The sequence below is a fragment of the Eublepharis macularius genome, chromosome 7 (genome assembly GCF_028583425.1).
Source record: "Eublepharis macularius isolate TG4126 chromosome 7, MPM_Emac_v1.0, whole genome shotgun sequence".
In the NCBI taxonomy this organism is placed as follows: domain Eukaryota; kingdom Metazoa; phylum Chordata; class Lepidosauria; order Squamata; family Eublepharidae; genus Eublepharis; species Eublepharis macularius.
The window spans coordinates 73,854,571-73,876,135 of record NC_072796.1 but is presented as its reverse complement, the minus strand read 5'-3'; the positions used below and the strand labels follow the sequence as shown (position 1 = coordinate 73,876,135).

Below are 21,565 nucleotides of genomic sequence, written 5' to 3'. Positions count from 1 at the left end.
TTGTTACTGTTCAAGAATATTTAAATTGATTGGAGTGTGCTTTATATGCGGAAATTTGTATTATTATAATATTGTTGCACATTTCACTTTTCTAGTGTATGAAATTAGAAACTACAAATTGGTAGACTATACAGTGTTGTGTATGAATTTATTGTATTGAGTACTATTTGAGGGGGACTGGTTTCTGTAGAGCTTTGCAGTCTTTCCTTTTGCCTCTTTATTGCCTGCAGAAATAAGATACAAACAGATCAGAACAGAGCATCCAAATCTAGGCACTCCAAAAATATTGCCCTGAAGCTGCAGCCAGGAGGCCAGCTTGTGGGCTATGAGAGAATTGCTACGATTGGATAGACAGTAAAGCTCCCCCTCACACATGAAGTCATTTGCCTGTGAGATCCTCCTCCCTCCCTTCTTTTGCTCAGGAAATCTAATAAAGGATAAAAACAAGCTGCTTTTATCTTTAAAATGATGGCCCCAGTTGCTTCCGAATATTTCTGGAAATACTTAGGACCAACTATACTGGTAAATCTGAGAAGTCTGGATATGATGAGGATCCCAAATATACACCCAAAATACCGATAAAGCATTATTCAGGTATATCTTTAAACTGAATATACCAAATTACACACTCCTAGTTTTTTTTTTTTTTACCTGTGGAGGTCCTGTCAAAAGTAGCCGTCGTGGGTGAAAGCTCCTCCCACTGGCAGTTTCACTCTGATTGTTGTAGTCTGCATGGTGCTGTCGAGCTGCAGTCCATTGCCTGTAGTACAAAGATTGCTCTTCACTGGTCATGTCTTTATGCAGCAAAGGCCTCAGGGAACTTGTCCAAGACACATCCGCATGAGGCAAGAGAGAAGAGGAAGAAGGCGGCTGCCCACTTTTCTGTGAGCCAAGGAGGCAGTAGGCAGCTTTAGATAAGATCACAACCCGAGGTAAGGCCACATGCAAGCCCCTGCACTCTTTCATAGACTGGCTAGGCCACCGGAATGTCTGGCTGATGGGAAAGGATGATGTTGACAATTTAGAAGTAGTACTGCTTGCTATCTGGTTGCCTAGAGAGTCACATTCTTGCTTCAAGGTCTCCCCAGCAGTAAAGCCTTCATCGACTGAGCTATTGGCCACATTCTGGAAGCTAAGGGATCCCGGTGGCTTCTGAGACTTCTCTGTGGCACTGGAGGAACTCACACCATTTTCAGCTATAGAACCTGAAAAGGAGGTCAAAGGTGGACAAAGATGGAGGACAGTCAGCAAATTCTACTAAGAATGTCACCACTCATATTCTGTCCTACCATTTTGACTTTACAAGTGTTTTTAATATCGGGGGTGGGGTGAATCAGGAGGGAAGTTTAACATATAAAAAGAAAGAATACAAGATCCTCAGCTGCTGTATCTATGTGCAGACAGTTCACACTGAAGTTCAGCAGAGGGCTAACAGGTACATCAGTGTGGTTTGTATATTACCACTTTGCTCAACCAAGCTTGAATGTTTCCTGTAGCCTAAGAACAACTGTTTCAATTCCTGCCTATCATGCAAATTAAAGGACTGCATAAGCAATAATATACAAGAACTAGGAAGAGGGTAAACTGAGGGGAAATGTGTGTTTCCCCTGATATACCTTTAAATGCAGCCCAGTACAAAGAAATTAAATGACATTTTTCCTAGCAGACAGCTATAAAATGATGAGAAAAGTTTCACCTACTTATTATCATCACTATTATCATCATTATTTATGAATTTTATATTCTGCTCTCCCCACTTGCACAGGCTCAGAACAAATAAAAACCATGGATAAAATCACATTTAAAACCATAAATAAAAATATTCAAATTGATGAACATCTCTTGACAGCAGACCCACATTACCCAGCCCCAAACCAAACATCCCATGGGGATGGAGAAGGATAATCCACTGATGGCAAAAACTGGGGCTGGAGGGTACATTACCCCCTCAAAAGGAGACTGGCAGGAAGAACTCGTCCAAGCCCCAACCTCAACCATATGCCTGGTGGAACATCTCCATCTTACAGGCCCAGCGAAAGGATGACAAGTCTGACCAGGCCTGAGTCTAAGCAGAGAGCTCAATCAGGCTAGGGCCAAGACCAAAAAGACCCCGGCTCTGTTTGAGGCTAGGTGAGCCTCCCTGGGGCCAGGGGCCACCAGCAGCTGTTTATTGGCAGATCAAAGTACCCTCCGGGGCACATATGGTGAGAGGTGGTCTTCAAACTAATTACTGGTAAGAGCATAGAAGCAAATTGGGATAGGGGGTGGGGGAGATGAAAGCCAAGAACTGGAAAGCCAAGGGAATTGCCAGCACTGAATCTATGAAGGCTTTTTAAATCTTTTAATGGCCAACGTATAGCAATGCATAGCCATGGTTAAAGGATCATAAGCAGGCCAGAGGATCATGTATTCCGCCATTCTAGAACAAATTCCTCCCATCAGCTGGCACCAAACTTAACCATGGTTAACACTAACCAGCTTTTGCTGTTAACCAGTGTTTGAAACTAGGATTTGAAACACATTATCATGCAGTCTCCTCCTAACCATAATTAAAAGGATCAAGAAAGACTTTGTATCAGCCCTGAGAGATGTATGGAAAAGAAGATTCTACCAGAAGCAGCATGTTGGTGTTTGTTGAACTAACAATAAATAAATAAATATAAAAGTAACAGTGAAAAAAGACACACTTGGAAAAATTCTTGCTTGTATCTTCTCTCAAGCCTAGAAATCATAAGAAAACCATGAATCCCAGTACACTGTGAGGAGAAGAGACAAATTTCATAAACTGGTTTGAATTTACCAGCAAAGGAAATAAAGCAAACCCTGAGGCAAACCTGGCCTGGGTTGCTCTAGTAGACCCCTCTGTGGGGCATAAGAGACTGAGGGCCAAGCTACAAGTGACGAATGACACTTGAATGGCAAGTGGATTGAGTGGAGGGCAAGTGAACAGGGAGAAATACACTTGCTGTTCAAGTGTCATTCATCACTTGTAGCTTGGCCCTGACATGGCAGGCAGTGGCATCAGGCTTCACTTCCCTGACTTCATCCAGGTCCTCTCAAAGGGGCAGAGCAGCCCAAGCCATTTCCTGCTTTTTAGACCCCGCCCCTAGCCATAATAAAAGTGATGATGACACATTAAAACAAATTCAGGCATCAAAACTAGAGTAAGACAAGTTGCAAAACTTATTAAATGTCAAACGATGAACAAGTGTATAAATCGGAGTCTTCCCTTGGGCTGGAGAACCAGGCCAAACTAGCCCTCTTGTCTGCCCTCCCTGCCACTGGCCGTGCCTCCATCTAAGACTTCTGAGAGGCACAAAGGAGACTGAAATGCAGAGCAGGAACTTTGGCCCACCACACATCCTTTCTTTTTGTTAGGTTGCATTCCACAAACCACAATTGTGGATTAGGCCACAAACCAGAGAAAACGATGGCTCAGAAAATAAGTACTTTTGTGATGGCAAACTAGAAAAACATTTAATCCTCCCTCCTACATTCAAGGCTAGATCTGGGAGTCCAGTTGTTCTAATGAAGAAGCAGATATCCAGTACTAATAATAAATACCTTGCAGTTGCTTTCCCTTGTCTGTTCAGCAGCAGTTATGTGGATTGCTATATTTAAGCAGAAATCAAGCTGGCCATTTGCCAATCTCAAAAGAACCTGCTTCACTGCTCCCCTTTTCCTGTTTGCATAACCTCAAGATAAACTTTCTCCCCCTAACTCTTAAGTCACATTTGATCGCTACAATTTCAATAGGCTGCAACCTCACTAAAAGTAAAGCAAAGAACTCACACTCACCAATGCTTTCAATTGAGACTTTTGTTTACAGCAATTAGCCCAAGTAGCGGAGCTAAGCCTAGGCATTTTTAATATCCTCAACAGAACTTATATAATTTCTCTCCCACTTCTACAACACCACCATCTCTCCTTTCCCTCTTCTGAGACAAGCTGCCCCATTTCCATTCTTCCCTCTTCCTACAAACACTGCATTATCTCTTTCTACTTCTTGCTTTGCAGCTGGCTATTAACATCCCTCCAAGTCAGGATAAAGGGGCATTCATTGAAAGAGGCAGCACTGGGGCTAAGAGGAAAAACCAACCTGAAGTTCCAGTCACAGCACTGCTGTTACTCTGAGGTCTCTCCAGGTCAATTAACAGCTCATCAGCATCATTCTCAATAATGCATGCCTTCTCCTGATCTTTCTCACTAAGGTCTAGAGCCACAATGGGCCCTCGGATTGCATCCTTTGATACATAGCAGCATGCCATGCCCACTTCTTGCTCTAAGGCAGTACGAGTTAAATAGCTTGAGTCAATCAGTCGAAGATCACAATATTTCAAGGACCTAGAAAATCAATATATACATATAAATGACATTTGAAAAAAAATTACATTCTTGCCATTTAAATGCACATTTCTCATCTGTTGTTCCAGAAAGATATGAACTAGCAAGATTTGGCTTCCTTGCAGCACAAAAGGGAACTTTGATAGTAATTTCTTTGTTGCACTTTAATTCTGTACAAGCCAGTGTTATATCTTACATGTGTTTGTCACATTGCAACTGGGAGAGACAGACTACTATCCAAGGATAATAGTGAGGGTTCACAGGTAAACCAAATGCTATTGACTCATTTGGAGGAGAATAGAACACAAAGTCCAATATTATTACTTCTTGAACATACCTGGGAAAAGTTTCACCAAGTGGGTCCTTGCCAGTTAAAACAACAATACAAGGCAGGCCTTCTAAATCCTGGTAAGTATGAGGAAACCAATCCTCCCGGTCATTCCCTCTCCATGCCTGTTAGAAAAGAACATTTTCCAACATTATTTCTTATTAATTCTTTGTACTAAAATATGGCTTCACATAGGCACCCAAACTGAGTCATTTTCTGTGGTTAGCAGGATGCTGATGGGTTAATTTGCATAATCTTTCATTTCTTGTGAATTTGGTTACCAAAGCAATCTAGTGCAGTCTGGCAGGTAGGATGTTAAACTTTGATATAGAAGACATTTGGACTCACTGGCCTTGGAAAAGTCATTATTAGAGATGTGTGCTCAGATATATTTGATACTAAAATATGCCTGAAAATAGCTATTAGGTACTTTCGGGGTATGGGTATCTGGATTATATTCAGGTTTCTCAGGAATACAATATATGGGTCCCAAATATTTCTGGAAATATTCAAGAATGGCATTTTAAAGATCATTGGCCTTTTTTTATTTAACAAGTTTCCCAGCAACGGGAAGGGGGGAACATCTCTCCCAGGCCAATGGAATCACACATTAGGGGGAGCTCCAACTATTTTCCCAATCATGACAACACTTTCATGGACCAAAACATTCTGACCATGGCCAAAAGGGATAAAAATCAAGCCTAACTCCAGCTTGACTATTTCATAGCAAGATTTGTTGGAGTGATACTGGTGTGCCTCTGACTGCTCTGGTCTATCTGTGCCTTTGATTAATTCAGATGCCCACTTGAAAAGACAGTTAGTTGTCTTGTTTTATACCAAGACTGGTTTGCACTTTATTTTAAAATATTATTTAAACTATTATTTTTGTGTTTTTCTGCATTTTTTGCTTAAACTAGGTGGGTTGTAGTTGGGGGGAACCTTTATTTTATTTCTGGTTCTTCTTAAAAATAGTTTTCTTGGAGGGCATAGTGTCGCTTCAGAGGAAGACGGTCACAGAAACCTGAGCTCTGCATCCCCCCCCTCGGAACAAATCTCAATATTTAAACATCTTATATCGCAATGAACACTCAAAATGTGTGTAAGCATAATGCAAAAAATAAGAATTCAAACAATAAAACAGCTAGAAGGCTCCCAGACTACTTCCCTGCACCTCAACTTCTTGAAATTCAAAACGGAGCTGGAGAAGACGCATTTAAAATGGCGTTGGAGGCAAACGCAGCAGGTAAAGCTTTATCCAAAACCGATCTGCCTTTACTATTACAAAAAATGGAGCAAAAAATCTGGGATAAAATTATAAATCTAACAGATCAGATTATGGATATAAAACTAGACATTACTAAAGCTATTCAAAAAGCTAACTGCACAATACATCCGACTAATTCACTGCAAAACAAAATCCAAGTATTGCAAAAAGAAAATGATTTAATGAAAAGCAGAATACAATCCCTAGAACTTTCAAATCACCAACTTAATCTTAAATTTAGAGGGATTGAAGAGGAAGAAGCAATAAATGAAGACCCAGCAGTATTGCTAACAAAATGGTTAACAAATACTCTAAAGCTAAAAGACAGTACCGCCCTGCTAATCACAAAAGCTCATCGGCTTGGCTTTCCAAACAATCCTAGAAGGAAAGGGCCTAGAGATGTTTTAGCAATGATCTCAGACTGGAGATTAAGGAAGAAGATGCTACAGACAGCTAGACTGCAGAATTCACTTACATATAATGGAACCCATATTGCTGTCCTTACTGATCTGCCAAAAGAAATCCTCAACACAAGAAAAGAATTCAAATTGATCATAGAAACTCTTAGAGAAGTAAGAATAGACTACAAATGGTCTAACTTCACAAAACTCCAAGTCAAAGGGAAAACCTAATCGGCTGAAGATAAAAAATCAGGTTTGAACCTGCTAAAGAACATTGATCTGAAGACATCTATGGACTTTGAGAACATATCCCTTAAGAGGAAACAATCACAACTAACTACTCAAAAGGGTAGCAAAATCCCAATCAGACACTCAATAGTCATTTTCCTCACTATCACTTCTCACGTGTCTGCATAGAAATAACTGAATGTAAATTTAAAAGCATAGGGTTTAATAATTTATCAATAAAGGTTCGGGGGAGGGGAAAGAAAAGCATTATTTTAATTCTGGTTTAGCTCCCTGAGGTAGTACAGCTCTTCTACCTTGGTAAGTATACCAAGTGCCTGTGTGGGGTATTAACCAACCTAGGTATGTTTAAACTGCATGGTCAAGTGCTTTAATTTTAAAATTCTGAGGGTTTTTTTACATATGTTTAGCGATAGTCTGTAATACTTGACTACTGATTCTAGAAAACTATATCTATTTTCATAGGGGAAGTGGGGTGGGTTAGGGAAGGGAACACTAAATATCATCAAGGGAAAGTTAACTATAAATCATTAAGTTAGGGGGAGGGAAGGGGGCAATTTCAGCAAGAGGGAAGGTAGTTGAGTGTCTGTATAAACGATAAGATATACTGTTTAAATTCTAAATCAGTGTTTCATATATTTTTAATTAAAATTATTCTTAAAATGTTTAAATCTGGTAATATGTAACACCGAAGATCTTCTGTAACTATCACATTTTTGTTGTTGAATATCATCCCTTTTGTTGTTATTGAAAATAAAAAGTTTTTAAAAAATAGTTTTCTTTGGTTGTGAAATAAAAGGCAATTGCAGATTAGTGCTTAGGAGGAAAATGTCAAGGATAGCAAGTTAATGAGTCAGATACAGGAGCAGGTCAGTGTTCTGTGTGCAATGCAGACTCAAGTGCAATGCAGCACCTAGCTTACTTTGGTGAAGTAGTACAGGTGGACAGAACGAATGACAAGAGAGTACAGTGGAGTCCTGGGGGAAAGCAGGAGAATAGTAAGGCAGAGGGAGGGCTGTAAATTTATCCCTAACAGTGCAGAGGCCTGTCCCACCACAGTCTTCTATCATCCCATTGTCTGGCTGGGCTGGTACAATGAAGAGGCCTCATAAGAACAGTTACCATTCTCCTGCCGGTGGCGGGGGATCCCCTGTTTTCACCCCCACCCCTGCTTACCTGACAGGTGGGGGAGGCATAGGCCTTCTGGTGCATGCTCCCAGTGGGTGCGGCATGCTCCCGCGGGCCTGACATGGCCCAATTCAGGCCTTGATGGGGCCCAAAATGAACCAATTCAGGCCCAAATTGGCCCGCTGTGGAGCGCAGAAGCCCATTCCAGGCTGATTCAGTGGCCCATTCCAGTGGCCCATTCCAGGCTGTGGCCCATTCCACAGTGGCCCATTCCAGGCTGATTCAGGCCCAATCAGGGCAGATTCAGGCCTGAAATGGGCTGATTCAAGCCTGGATTGAGCCACTGCAGAGCACAGGAGCACTCCCACGCTCTACAGTGACCTGTTCAGCGCTGGATTGGGCCTCATCCAGGCTGATTCAGGCCCAATTTGTCCCCCCCCACACACACACACAGCCAGGACCCCCACCTGGCAACCTGGCAACCCTACTCATAAGGTCCTCTTCATTGAAGTTGCTTCTGGAGTACTGCCCACAGATAGCTGCTGGCAATACTGTATGGTTATATGTTAATCCAGGGGAAGCTTTCTGAGAGATATATTTATTTTCACTTTGCTGTATATATGTAGCTTGGTAGCAGCACATATTGAAAGGGAAAAGAAGGGTAGAGCAGACTACAATAAGGCAGCATAAGCAGAAGAGTGGTAAGCTCATGCAAAGCCTTATCACCTCAGAGACTTAAATGGACTCAGAACCCTGTAAGAGCCGGCAATTGTTGCTGAAGCACAAACTATTAAATGGCCATCTGAACAAAGAGGAGAATACAATGCATGTTTAATGAAAAAAACAGAGTTGCAGTTACTGGAATTGTTGTTCATTGACATCTTCTGTACAGGCACACATGGGACTGCGCATGCGCAGGGCTGCCAATTGGCAAGGTTGGTTGTTGTGGGTTTTCCGGGCTGTATTGCCGTGGTCTTGGCATTGGTAAGGTTCTTTAAAGCTATCGTCCACTAGGGAGTGCACGTCTCCTCGGTGCTCATGGGTGTTTTCCGCCAAGCATGCCTCCTGAAGGTGGTGCCCCCTTACCCTGAGTTCTCCTGAGTTGCCAACCCAAGGTAAGTATTCAACAGGCACAGCGGGACAGGAGGAAGGGTATGTGTGCCTGCACAGAAGACGTCAATGAACAACACTTACGATAAGTGCAACTTTGTTTTCATTGTCCATCTTCTTGTGCAGTCCACATGGGAGACTAACAAGCTTCTTACCCTGGAGGTGAATGTGCTCTATTGGAAGAGTAAATGGAGTACAGCTTGTCCTACTGCTGATTCTTTTCTCTCCATCATATCCAGGGCACAGTGCTTCACGAATGTGTCTGAAGAGGACTAAGTTGCCACATAACAGATGTCACGGATGGGCACTCCTCTCACCCAAGCTGCTGAAGACGCCTGGGATCTTGTAGAGTGTGCCTTCACCTCCAAAGGACAAGTGTGCTGTTGTGCAACATGTTTTGATGGCCAATATTACTTATCTCACTATGGATTGTGCTGTGGCCACTTTGCCTTTTCTAGGGCCAGTATAGCAAACAAAAAGTTGTTTGTCTTTTCTGAGGAGTGTTGTGTGTTTTAAGCAAAATAGAATCACTTTTTGTACATCGAGCATGTGTAAGGCCCTCTCTGAATTTGTGGTAGGTGTGGGAAAAAACACTGGGAGTACTATGTCTTGAAATAGATGGAACTGGCTCACCACCTTGGGTCTGAATTTGGTACAGGGGCATATTACTACTTTACCCTGATGTATCTTGAGAAAAGGAGAATCTGATCTGAGAGCTGCTAACTCACTCACCACTCTTGTGGATGTAATGGCCACTAAGAAGGATACTTTCAATGATAAGTATTTCAAGGAACAACTAGCCATTGGTTCAAAAGGAGACAACGTAAGTCTGGCTAGTACCAATTGCAAGGACCACTGTGGTACAAATCTTTGACAGGTGGAAACACATTACCTAATCCTCTGAGGAAAGACTTAGAAATGTGATGTGAAAAAACTGTTTTCCCATCTTCTCTGGGATGAAAGGCCAATATGGCAGCTAAGTAACATTAATTGATGAATTAGATAGCCCTTTGTCCTTCAGAGTTAGTAAAAATTCAAACACCTGTGATAATGGACAGTCAGTAGGTCTAACCCCTTTTGTGTAGCCCATATGCTAAATCTGTTCCACTTAGGACCATAGGATTTCCTGGTATTCTCTCTTCTAGAGTTAAGAATGATTTCTGCCACTCTGTCAGAAAGTCCTCTTGTCCAGTTATCTGCTAGGTTGTCAGCTTCAGTCTGGGTAGGTCGTGATTAGAGATGGACACGATCCGCATTACGATTGAAAAAAACCCACGATAATGGTGATCGCACAATCGTGACCCGATGGATCGTGATCATCCACGGCCAACGATCCAGTGATCGGGAGAGGCCTGGATCGTTGCTTTCGGGCTCGGATCGGGGATCCAGACACTCAGGCGCCAGCAATCTATTCCCCTGGCAATGGAGCCAGGGGAAAGCCTGAGCTCTGTTTGCCCTCCTTCTGTCGCCCTAGAAACCCGAATGGAAGCCCAGCTTTCCTTGATCAGCAGGGCTTCCTTCCAACCACAGAGCAGCAAAGCAGTCACAAGTTGGGAGAAGACACCCAGGGGAGGGAGGGGGAAGGGAGTGGGAGGGATTTCAGGGGAGTATTAATGCCATAGAGTTCACCCTCCAAAGGTACTATTTTCTCCAGGGGATGGATCTCTGTCATTTGGAGATCACTTGTAGTTCTGAGAGATCTCCAGGTCCCACCTGGAAGTTGACAACACTACTGCATGAACTGCTTTCTTTCTATAGGAAAAAGGTATGGCGACTCCTGTCTTTTCTCCTGCAGGGGACAAAAAAAGCTTCAGGAAAACTTTGATCAGAGTAACAGCTGGAAAGTAATGGGTTAGCCTCCCCGCTTCTCATTTGCTGAACAACAGCAGCCTCCTGATGCTGCTTTGCATTACAATGAAAATAGTTATAATTGTTTAATCAAGACATTTTTAAAAGTTCATGAAACACTGCTTTATAAACATCTTAAGCAGGGGAGGGAGGGGGAAGGGGGTGTTTTGTAGCCATGAGCACTCCAATCTCATCCCTGCAAACCCTTATAAGCAGCTCGGATGGCCAAACACAGATGGCCAAACACAAACACAGATGCTGCCGGCATCACCCACCGTTCCTGTATCGTTGGGAACAGCGGGGCGGCCCTCCGCTTTTGCCTCCACGATCCACGATCCATGGCTCAGGAACGGGAGATGATCGGCGCAGATCGTTAATTCGGGATCGTCATCGGCAATCCACAATCCACTAGATTGTTAAAAATTTTTGGATTGTGCCCATCTCTAGTCGTGATACCATACCCCTTTGATGCTGAGAAGGTCTGGTTCTGATCCAAAGTGAAACAGTGAGTCCCTGGAGAGGTGCATCATGTGCTGGAACCAGGGGTGTCTGGGCCAGTAGGGTGTTGCTAGGATTATGTTTGACTTGTCTCTCTCTATTTTGCTGATTGTCCTAGCAATCAGGGGAATAGAAAGAAAGGAATAGAAGAGGTGTCCCTTCCAATATAATTGGAATGCGTCCCCTAGGGAATTCTGGCCTTTGCCTCCCTTTGAGCAAAGCTTGGGTGTTTTCTGATTCCCCTCCATCGCAAACAGGTTTATATCTGGATGTCCCCACTCCTGGAATACTTGCTCTAAATATGTGTCCTTTAGAGACCACTCATGGTTCTCTGTGTTGAGTCTGCTCAATTTGTCTGCCATTACATTTGTAGTGCCTGGTATGTGTACAGCCTGGAGGGTTGTTTCTCGTTTTGATGCCCATTCCCAAATAAGAATTGCTTCTTTGTATAGTATTCTGGAACGTGCCTCTCTGCTTGTTTAAATAAAACATAGCAGTACAGTTGTCGGTCAGCACCTGTACTCTTTTCTGTTTTACAATAACTGCAGAAGCGGTTAGGGCATAACGAATGGTTCTTAATTTGAGAACATTAATATGTAACTCCTGTTCATGTCTCAGCCATTTCTCATGAGTGTTGAGTGAACCACAATGGGGCCTCCCAACCAGATATAGAAGCATCTGTGGATATGGTTACCTCCACCTGTGGTAACCCAAATTCTATTCCTGCTTAGTAAGTGGTCTTCCTTACCCCACCACATCAGTGACTTAAGTACTGCCCTAGGGATTGTATATTTCTTATTCTGTCCTTGTGTTTTGAAGTCATGGACAGATAAGAACCACAGCTGTAATTTACGTATATGTAGTCTAGCCATAGGTACCACAGCTATGGTGGCTGCCATAAATCCCAGTAGGGTCTGAATGGTCAGCACCAATTGAAACCTGCAGCGGCTAATTGTCTCACCAAATTTTTAATTCTATTTGCCCTCTCTTGGGGCAGGAAACCCTTATTAGCAACGTTGTTCAGAACGGCTGCTATGAATTGTGCCCTTCGAGAGTGCAGATTTTTAAAAGTTAACCACCAATCCCAGCCTTTTGTAGTTGTTAATCACTAGCCCTACATGTTGTTCTAGCATTTCACTTGACAGGGCTGAGATCAGCCAATCATCTAAGTAGGGGTAAATAGAACATCCCTGTTTTCAGGCAAGCCACTACTACAGTTATGCATTTTGTAAAGACCCTAGGGGCTGTAAAGAGGCTGAAGGGTAAAATCTGGTATTGAAAAATTCTACTATTACAAGTGAACCTCAGAAATTTTCTATGAGCCGGATGGATAGAAATATGAAAATACGCATCCTTTAGGTCTAGGACTGCAAACCAGGCATTAAGGGGGAGTAATTGTAACACCATATTGAGTGTTACCATTCTAAACTTCCTGGTACGTATGAACTTGTTCAGACCCCCGAGGTCCAATATGGGTGACATCCCCATCTTTTTTGTCCACAAGAAACATTCTGGAGAAGAAACCCCATTGGGGTTTGCACGCCAGGACTACGTGTATAGCCCCTTGCTTTGTAACTCTATCAGCTCTGCTTGGAATTTAACAGAGGAAACATTTTGAGAAAAATCAGGGAGACTCTGAACAGGGTAACTGGAAAACTCAACTTTATAACCAACTTTAACAACCTTCAATTCCCAAACATCAGAGGTAATTTTTGCCCAGGCTGCATAATATTTGGCTAACCTGTTGCTCTTGTAAGGTTGCTGAGGGCGATAAAGGTAATGTTGGGTAGGTTGTTGTTTTGGAGGAAGTACTCCATATGAGCAGGCGGTCTGCCTATCTTTTATCTTCTGTGAGAGGTAGTCATCCATCTTGGAACAGAATAATGTTTGACCCTCAAATGGTAGGTCTTCTATCTTGGCCCCTGTCTCAAGTGGTAAAGTGGTAGGTCGTAGCCAGGTTTGCCTCCAGAGTACTATGGATGATGCAGGGGACCTGGCAGACGTGTCCACTGTATTCCACCCTGCATTAATTTGCTGTTTAGACAGTTCTAGGGCTTCTTCCAGTATCATCTTGGCTAATACCTTTTGGTCTTCGGGCAGTTTATCCACAAAGGTGGACATGTGGTTCCATAGGAACACCTGTTAGACCCCCATGATCGCAGTGTAGTTTGCAATCTTTATGTTGAGCGCTGATGAAGAGTAGAGCTTTCTGCCGAGACTGTCCAGTTTCCTACTTTCTTTATCCATAGATGCTGAGTGTGATCCCTGTTGTTGTCTTGCCTGCATTTCTTCAGTCACCAAAGATGACGGAGGCAGGTGACTGAATAGAAATGAAAAGACGTCCTCCCTTGTCCTCCCTTGTTTTGTACAGGCCTTCAGACTTCTTGGCTGTAGCATGGGTCGATGCTGGTTTCTCACAGATGGAGTTGATGAGTTCTACGAAACCTTCAATGACAGGGAAGGATATACTGGATGTACTCTCTGAATACAGGTATTGCAGGACCTTGTATTTTGGTTTTGGATCCACCACTGAGATCTCAATATCAAGGGGCCATGCCATCCTGACCATTTGTTCTGCATATAAATGATAATCTTCTGTAGGGGAGACTTGACCAGTTCCCATCACCAGTTCGTCCAGAGATGGGTCGGATGTGGGACTGGGGCTCCTTTCTCAGTCGAGTTCAGAAGACTGGTATGATAGGGATGAGCAAGGGATTTCATATTGCATCCCTGATCCCCCTGGCTGGTCAAAGCTTTCGAGACTTGATATTATGGACTGGCTCCCATAAGGTTCTCCCATCTCAAGCCCATATCTCGGTTGGTGGGCATGTTGAGGCCATTCTCAGCAGGCATGGGAACAGCATGGTTGCTTGTCATCATTCCTTATGGTCCAGAGTAGGTCTGTGGGAATTACCTCTTCAATCTTCCTCAGCTGAGGAGAGGTAGGAGGGAGACCTAGAGTGGAATTATGGCATTCGGGGTCTTTCCATCATAATGCTCTCCACTTCCTTTTTTCATTTCTCCTTGCGTTTTGTCTTATTTTTCACCTTTTTTTCCTGGGGCTTCTATGAAGGCAGCAATCCTCTGGCTCAGATCCTCCAGTGCTGTCCTAGAGTGGCTCATGGATCTTGGTTCCATGCTCTTCACATCCAAGATAGTCGGATCCGAGATGGCGATTACATCCGAGATCTTCAGATCTGATGGTTGAGGGGAAGTTGGTTCAGCGTATCTCTTCTTAGGCTTCACAGTCGAAGTCAAGACTGGCTCTGATCTAGACAGTGATGTTGAAGGCAGTCGTTAGATCCGAGGGACTTTAGTGAGGCTCTGAGTCTTGAGAGGTTGATATTCTTGTTGGATCCGAAGTCGTCGGAGCCATTTTATCTGATTGATTTGGCGGGATGTCAGATCCAAACAGGGAATATGGTCCTCGAAGTCGAAGTCTGAGCTGGCGCACTTGCATAGTCTCTGCTTCCTGCCGAGGGGAACACAACCTTCGGTATATCAGAGGCTTTCATGGTCCTCTCCCAGAGGAACACTTTCAGCCTTGTAGCTCTTTCAGCCTGAGCTTTTGGGATAAATTTACAGCAGTGCTCGCAAGTTTGCAAGTTGTGCCCTTCCCCCAGACATTCCAAACAAATGGTGTGCCTATCCATTTTTGTTGCACACGTGGTGCAACGTTCAGAAAGTGCTTTCTCTGCCATACTTTCATTTATATTTTCTCTCTTTGTTCTCTTTTTAGGTAGAAGTGGAGTGGCTGCAAGAACCTTCCTGGCTGGAGCCGAAGAAAGAACTGAGGATAAGGGGGCACTGCCTCCTGGTGGAATGCTTGGTGGGAAATGCCCCGTATACACACTGAGGAGACGTGCGCCCCGTAGCAGATGATAGCTTTAAAGAACCTTGCTGGTCGGCAGCCCTGCACATACACAGTCCCACATGGGACTGCACAAAAAAATGGGCAATGAACAAAAGCATACATAAGACCCAGCAATGTGACCATTAAAGCGCCTTGGAAAGAACAGAAAATAAAGCCTTGATACACCATGAGGTAATAATGGCCTCTTCCAAAAGCATTAACAAAGACTCCCCTGAAATATGGATGTACAATCCAACAACCATTTTCTCTTAGCTCTTTGCTCCTCTCTATCTGCCATTTTCTCTCTCGCCCCCTCAGACAGATGCTGTGCATTATGAGTCATTTCTTTTGAGGAAAAAGAAATGGTCTGAAAATGGAACACTTAACAGTGGATCAATGAGTCAATATGCCACCCTGCTTTTCAGAAATTTTCATTGCGAAGAGCACTATGACTAATTCCTCTCCCAGGATTGGGAACAGAACTCATCTATTAAAGATATGCTTTCCTTCACCACTCAATCTGCTTACAGTTTCCTGCACGTTCAGTATATATTTGGAACATATATTTGGAAACAATACCAGTTGCATCAAGCCTATACAATAAACTCACCTACAGCTCTTTGTGCAAAAGGAGATAGAATGCTTCTCTCATCCTCCACTATTGTATTAACTCAAATGCATGAAGCAAAATATAATAATCCAATGGGAACATATGTAACATTTTGATTACTGAAAAAGCAGATTTTATATTCTATGAGAATAAGGATATTGAACAGTGTTTTCAGCTTGGATGATCAGGGAAACCTTGGGTACAGTTTGTTTCCCCTCAAAGTGTGATCCTCAAATGCTTTCTGCTGTTGTTAGGGCCGTCCTAGCCACCTTGCTTATATCATGAATAGTGAAAGCAGTATTTTCCTCCTAGTAAAATCGGTTTCCATCACTGTTTCATGCTATTATTTATCCTGGATAGAAAGTCATAAAGTGCAACCTCTTCACATGCAAGGGTCATTAATTTGTGATATTCCCTGCTTAATTATATGGTGATGGCCACTACCTTAGAAAGTTTTAAAGGGGGGATTATTGCAACTCCTAGAGGCTAGGCCCTGAATGGAGCCTGCAAATTCAGAGAGAATATACCTCTGAATGCAGCTGCTGGAGGAAAAACTCCTGGTCAGCATACTATGATTTATTCAGGCTGTGAGCCTTGACACTTGGTTATCAAGAATTTCAGATAATACTCAAATGTTGTAGTTGTTTTTGGAATGAGTAGAAAAATAGGATCTGTAATCATTTATAAGATTTTTTTAATGTTACCTCTGTACTTCCATATCCCCACCATATCTCCCTTTCTGTTTGTTTATTATTTTGACAAGATTTTCCACACCTTTGCTGACAAAGTTGAACCAGTCTCCAGAATTGTCCTGTTCTGCAAAATTCTAGGTATTTTGCTATAGCAGTATAACAAGATTCCATCTAGACTTCTGTATCATTTATGCAACAATGGTCTTTGATGCTAACCTTTAACCGTTTCACAAAGTGCTTGGCAACAATAAGTTCTGAAGCCGGATTCCCCAGGATGATCTCAAAACGATACTGCAGACCTAGTTTATCTCGTGCTTCTTGCAGCCTCTCTTTGGCCAGCATTGCCAGCTGCACTGAGGGAATCCTGATGACAAGCATGTGGCCACGGCCACTCTTATCCTTGCCGGGTGAAGTGATGATATCATCCATTATGCTGAGTGTCTCAGGTGTGCTATGGTCTCTTAGTGAGGCCATGGTAGTGAGAGCCATTAAGGCTTCCAAATACTGCTGAATAAGCAGATAGCAGCGAATCACCATGCTGTGCAGTCTGGGGTACCTTGAAAGGAATACACTTGGTTTTAGTCAGTCAGGTCAAAATATACAGGTCTAACACCAGGCAACCATTAAAAAAAAGGAAGAGGTCTTATGAAATGCACATTTCAGGATTTCTAAACGTGTTATCATTTTAATTAATGATTCATGATATAAGGATTTGTATACATTAGAAATCACTCACCAAGTCTGATATATACAGCTCCAGTGTAGACAAACTGTAGGAAAGGGAGTTTAGAATACTAACTGGGACACAGGAAAACTGAATTACTGTATACTTTTCTTCGCATGCTAACTGCAGCTTTATGTAAATGACTGGATTGCTACTGCCAGGTTAGCCACTACTGAGACACAGCATGAGACGCGCTATACAAATAGGGAGCAGAGCTAGTAAGTGACAACTTCAGCACTGAGACTTGGTTGCCTGAATTCACTCTGCTGGCATAATATTCACAGGTTGCAAAGACAGCATTTGTAACGACTTGTATCCATGCAATCTCTGTGAACATTTCAGTTGGTAGTTGAATTATGAATCAGTCCAAGGCAGTAGGTCTCAGACCTGACTCTCTCCTCTGGAGGTGATAAAACCCAGATTTTTCTGCTGTGTACATTAACAAATGAACTACAGTCAGTTCCAGCTTCCTAACAGGCATACACATCAGTCACATTTTATATTTAAAATATCTTTGTATCCATTAAAACATGTCATATAATGCATAAAGTAGCCCTGAGAACCCTTAAATTAGATCAAACATAGAGTGTTATACATTCAAAGCATACACTGTAGTATTGAGCTATGGCTCTATTCTTTACTGTTTCCACATATTTCATGCGGACAAGGAATCAGAGTTTAATTATATCCATATTCAATTTAATTGTAAAATACAACAACAGAACACATACATTTCTTAGTGTGTGTTTGTGGGACGGGGGAACAGTAGAGTATGTTGTAACAGTTACAGCCAGGGTAAGTAAAAGAGAGGAATGTCGTAGATCACCCGCCCACTTCTGGGGGACCTCTTATTGTTGCCTGGCTGTCCAACATTAAAAAATGTTGGACTATGTTGACCTTGGTCTTCTCCACTGACATACTTTTGTTCTTAACCAAGCCTGCATATTCAAGATTAATGCCTTAACCTGTTACCAGATCACAAGCACTCCCATTTGCCTTGTAAACTTAGATCTTAGGTTAAAAGAAAGAGCCCTACATCTATCAGTGGCTTTCAGCAAGTTCAATATATAGCCTATAACTGATACTGTATTAATTTTTTGTAGTAAGTTAGATGTTGCCAATTCTTTGCACCAGCTTAAAAAGTATAGTACTTAAAGGCACAAAATTGCTCTTGCCAATGAAATATGACAAGGATCGATATATGCTTTTCTCCAAAGAATGAAAATACAAAGCTTTAATTTAAAATACTGGGTATTTTAAAGAGAGCATTAAAAGCCAGAGGATCGCAAAAACTTGATAGTGAAAAAAGCTGAAGTAATCTAGAAGTGGTTAAAGATCCATACTACTCACATTTTCTAGACAATCCTATCCATTTTTTGTCACACTTGGTTTTTTGTTGTGTATCTCAGCACTTCAGGTTAAGAAGTATCTAAATCATGAACATGCTTTAAAATGTTATTGCTGGAACAGAATAGCAGAGTGATCTTTGCAGCTTTATTATTCATAGTTCAGTGATTTGAAAATCTGCATCAACTACTTTGTTCTTTCTGAAGCAGGTATTTAACAAGCTGTACTTCTGTTTGTCTCTGGTTTCATTCTCAGTCTATGTCTGCACCACTTCAGACTGCAGCTGAGAGGAGCAGGGGCTCCTATGACTAAGTGCTCCTCCAAACAAAAAATACCTTCTTCATACAGGGAGAAGAGTTCTACACGGATCTTCTCACTAAAATGTTAGCTTTCTTTCTGTTTTCTTGGATTGACAAGTTTTCAGTTACGCAAGACCCCAGCCAAAGTCTGAAGAAGTAGAGCCCAGATACGGATTATCACCAAGGGGGGGGGGCGGGTTGAAACAGGGAGACAAAATTCCAGAAGCACATGTTACCGGGTTCTTTTAATTCCAAGCTTTTGTTTTTTAAAAAAGTAAGTATCTAGCTCTTATTTCAGAAATATGCCTTTCCCCTTATATCTGCACAATGGAAGGCTAGAAATGTACTGATTTTTAAATGAAAGCTTGGAATTCAGAAAACCTGTTACATATATTTGTAGTAACATTATATCAATATAATGATATTATAGTGCCAATTTAAAAAAAATTAAAGCCTCCTGTGGCAGGGGAAGAAGTGGATGCTGAGCAGACAATCTCAAGGAAAATGGCTGTCGTGGGTGGGGAAAATCCAAATTCTCCTATCCATGCAGCAGCCATCAAGGCTTTACTGTGATCTTTCCCAAAACTTCAGAGTGAAGCAGGTTTGAGAAAGGTTTGAGAAAAGCCTGTGAAACTCCGGGAAGTACACAAATGTACCACGAAGGCTGTGGGGAAGCAGGGGAAAACCCATTTTCCAGCAACATTGAAGCTGAGCTGGAAGTCATTGGAGGCTGGATACTTTACTACAGTGAGGCTGAGGCAAATATGCTGCTAAACCCATCAACCAAGCCAGCACTGGAGCAAGGCAAAACACACACACACCCTTTTTCAAGTTTTGGTATCATTCCTTCTCATTCTTACTCTGGCTGAAAAGTAAAACATGTGTAACAGTAGAACAGCAAACCTCTGATAACATTATGAACATAAAAATATTATGAACAGCAAACATCTATTAATATTATGATCAGTCAAGTTACTAATTCCCAAGTTACTATTTTCCCACTATGAAAATAGTAAAAGGGTGATTTTTCCCCTCCCTCCACCATTTACATGAATGGAAATCTGCAGTAATCTGTATTAGCAATTACAAATGGCTATATCCCTTGGCTGGGGATTCTGCACACTGTAAATCTGCACACTGCGCACTGTAAATCATACATGAACGAAAACCTATTCTTTAGTAATCCTTTTCCTTTATTGTTTTTACCCAATAAACAATTATTATGTTCATGTTATCAGGAAGCCAAGAGATTTGTTGTGTTACCATATTTGGTTTCAGTCAGGGTCATACGGATGGCCCAGGTGGAATCATTGTCCAGGGGATCATGGTGGCCCTGGTTACCTTCTCTCACACTGCCACATAATTGATCTGCCTATACATATAACTGGTGCTTGTGAAATTGTGTGCTGCAGTATCTTGACTTTTAACTACCTTTCATTTTGTTTAGTTAAGTGCTCTTAATTCAGGGAAAGGGTATACCAATAACATCAATACAAGCCAAAGGTCTCTCCTGATCATTCCCAGTGCAATCTGGAAGTCAGAATGGAGAACAACCTCCAAATAGCCCCAAATAGCTAAAAGCGATATAAAAAAATATAAACTGCTGAGATAATGAGCAGGAATATTTTATTTGATACATAAAACTACCATTCTATCCCCATAACCATAGTTTAGGCTATAAAGCTCATAATTCTGAAATCAAAAATTCAGTATTTTAAAATACTGCAGCATGAAAAAGAGCTTAAACAAACAGCAATAAGAAATACAGTGTTCTTTTCTTCGTAACTAGTGAAAAAGTATTTGACAACATAGGAAACGAAGGCCTGTCAGTCATTCTTAAAGAGATTAATGGAGGAATGGAATTTGAATTGTGAACACATATAGACAGCTCTGTTGCAAACTGTTTTGTACTATGGAGAGAAAGAGACCGTGGCTGAGGGTTCTTCACTATTCCCCCCTATCAAATCAATTAGAAGTAATATATGGGTTCAATTGTTTGGAATACAACTGAACTATGGAATACAAGGTCTCTCTTTATGAAGATGATGTTATGTTTAAATTTACAAATTAAGCAATTCAGATTTTTTCATAGGTGCTTGATTTACAGATTATCTAAGCATTCCCTATGTCACCATCTCTCAAAGATGGATAGTTTGGGGGGCACAGTGCAAAGTATCTCAGAAACTTAGTAAAAACAAGTTGGTTGACTATTCATTTTATAAAAGGACTGTTTAAAACTTAGGATGCAAACCTCTTGCCCAGTTATACTGGCTGAAAAGGCTTAGGATCCCAGCTAAATCCCCCATGTGACTCTCTCTCGAAGATGAGTAGTAGGGCTGTGCTATTCGGGTTTTGCTTTGGGTAAAGTTACCCAAAGCAGACTTGATTCGGCAAGCCTCGGCATTCCTGAAGCTAAGCTTACCGAAGCGGGAATGCTGAAGCTAAGCTTACCAAAGCAATTCGGGTCGCTTCGGGGCTTGTTTAAAGGCCCCTGCCCCTGCTTGCAAGCAGCAGCGGGGCCCTTTAAACATCAAATCCCCACCTCCCCCCCACCTACCTTGTGGTGGCTCCGGGCTGGCTCCTCTGCTGCTGCCAGGCTGCCACCTGAGCCTGCAGGGTGGTGGGGAAGGCCGGAGCCACCTCCTCCGGCCCTTCCTGCCCCTCAAATGGCCGTGGCACGCTGGTGCTGCAGCAGCCATTTGAGGGGCAGGAAGGGCCAGAGGAGGCGGAGAAAGCCATTCCTGCCCCTCAAATGGCCGCTGCAGCACCAGCGCACCACGGCCATTTGAGGGGCAGGAAGGGCCAGAGGAGGCAGCTCCAGCCTTCCCCACCACCCTGCAGGCTTGGGCAGCGGTGCAGCGGCAGAGGAGAGC

At 42.5% G+C, this 21,565-nt stretch overlaps 1 protein-coding gene across 3 annotated transcripts in view; it reads right to left on the bottom strand.

Annotated features, from left to right (window-relative positions):
* Window positions 1-21,565, bottom strand: part of GREB1L (GREB1 like retinoic acid receptor coactivator) — a 247,207-nt gene that overhangs the window by 55,809 nt on the left and 169,833 nt on the right. For all 3 annotated transcript variants that reach the window (XM_054984549.1, XM_054984550.1, XM_054984551.1), the window contains 4 exons: window positions 16,539-16,878; window positions 4,682-4,797; window positions 4,100-4,344; window positions 652-1,205 (listed from right to left, as the gene is read on the bottom strand). In XM_054984549.1, coding sequence (XP_054840524.1) covers window positions 652-1,205; window positions 4,100-4,344; window positions 4,682-4,797; window positions 16,539-16,878 — 1,255 coding nt within the window. The remainder of the gene's footprint in view (window positions 1-651; window positions 1,206-4,099; window positions 4,345-4,681; window positions 4,798-16,538; window positions 16,879-21,565) is intronic.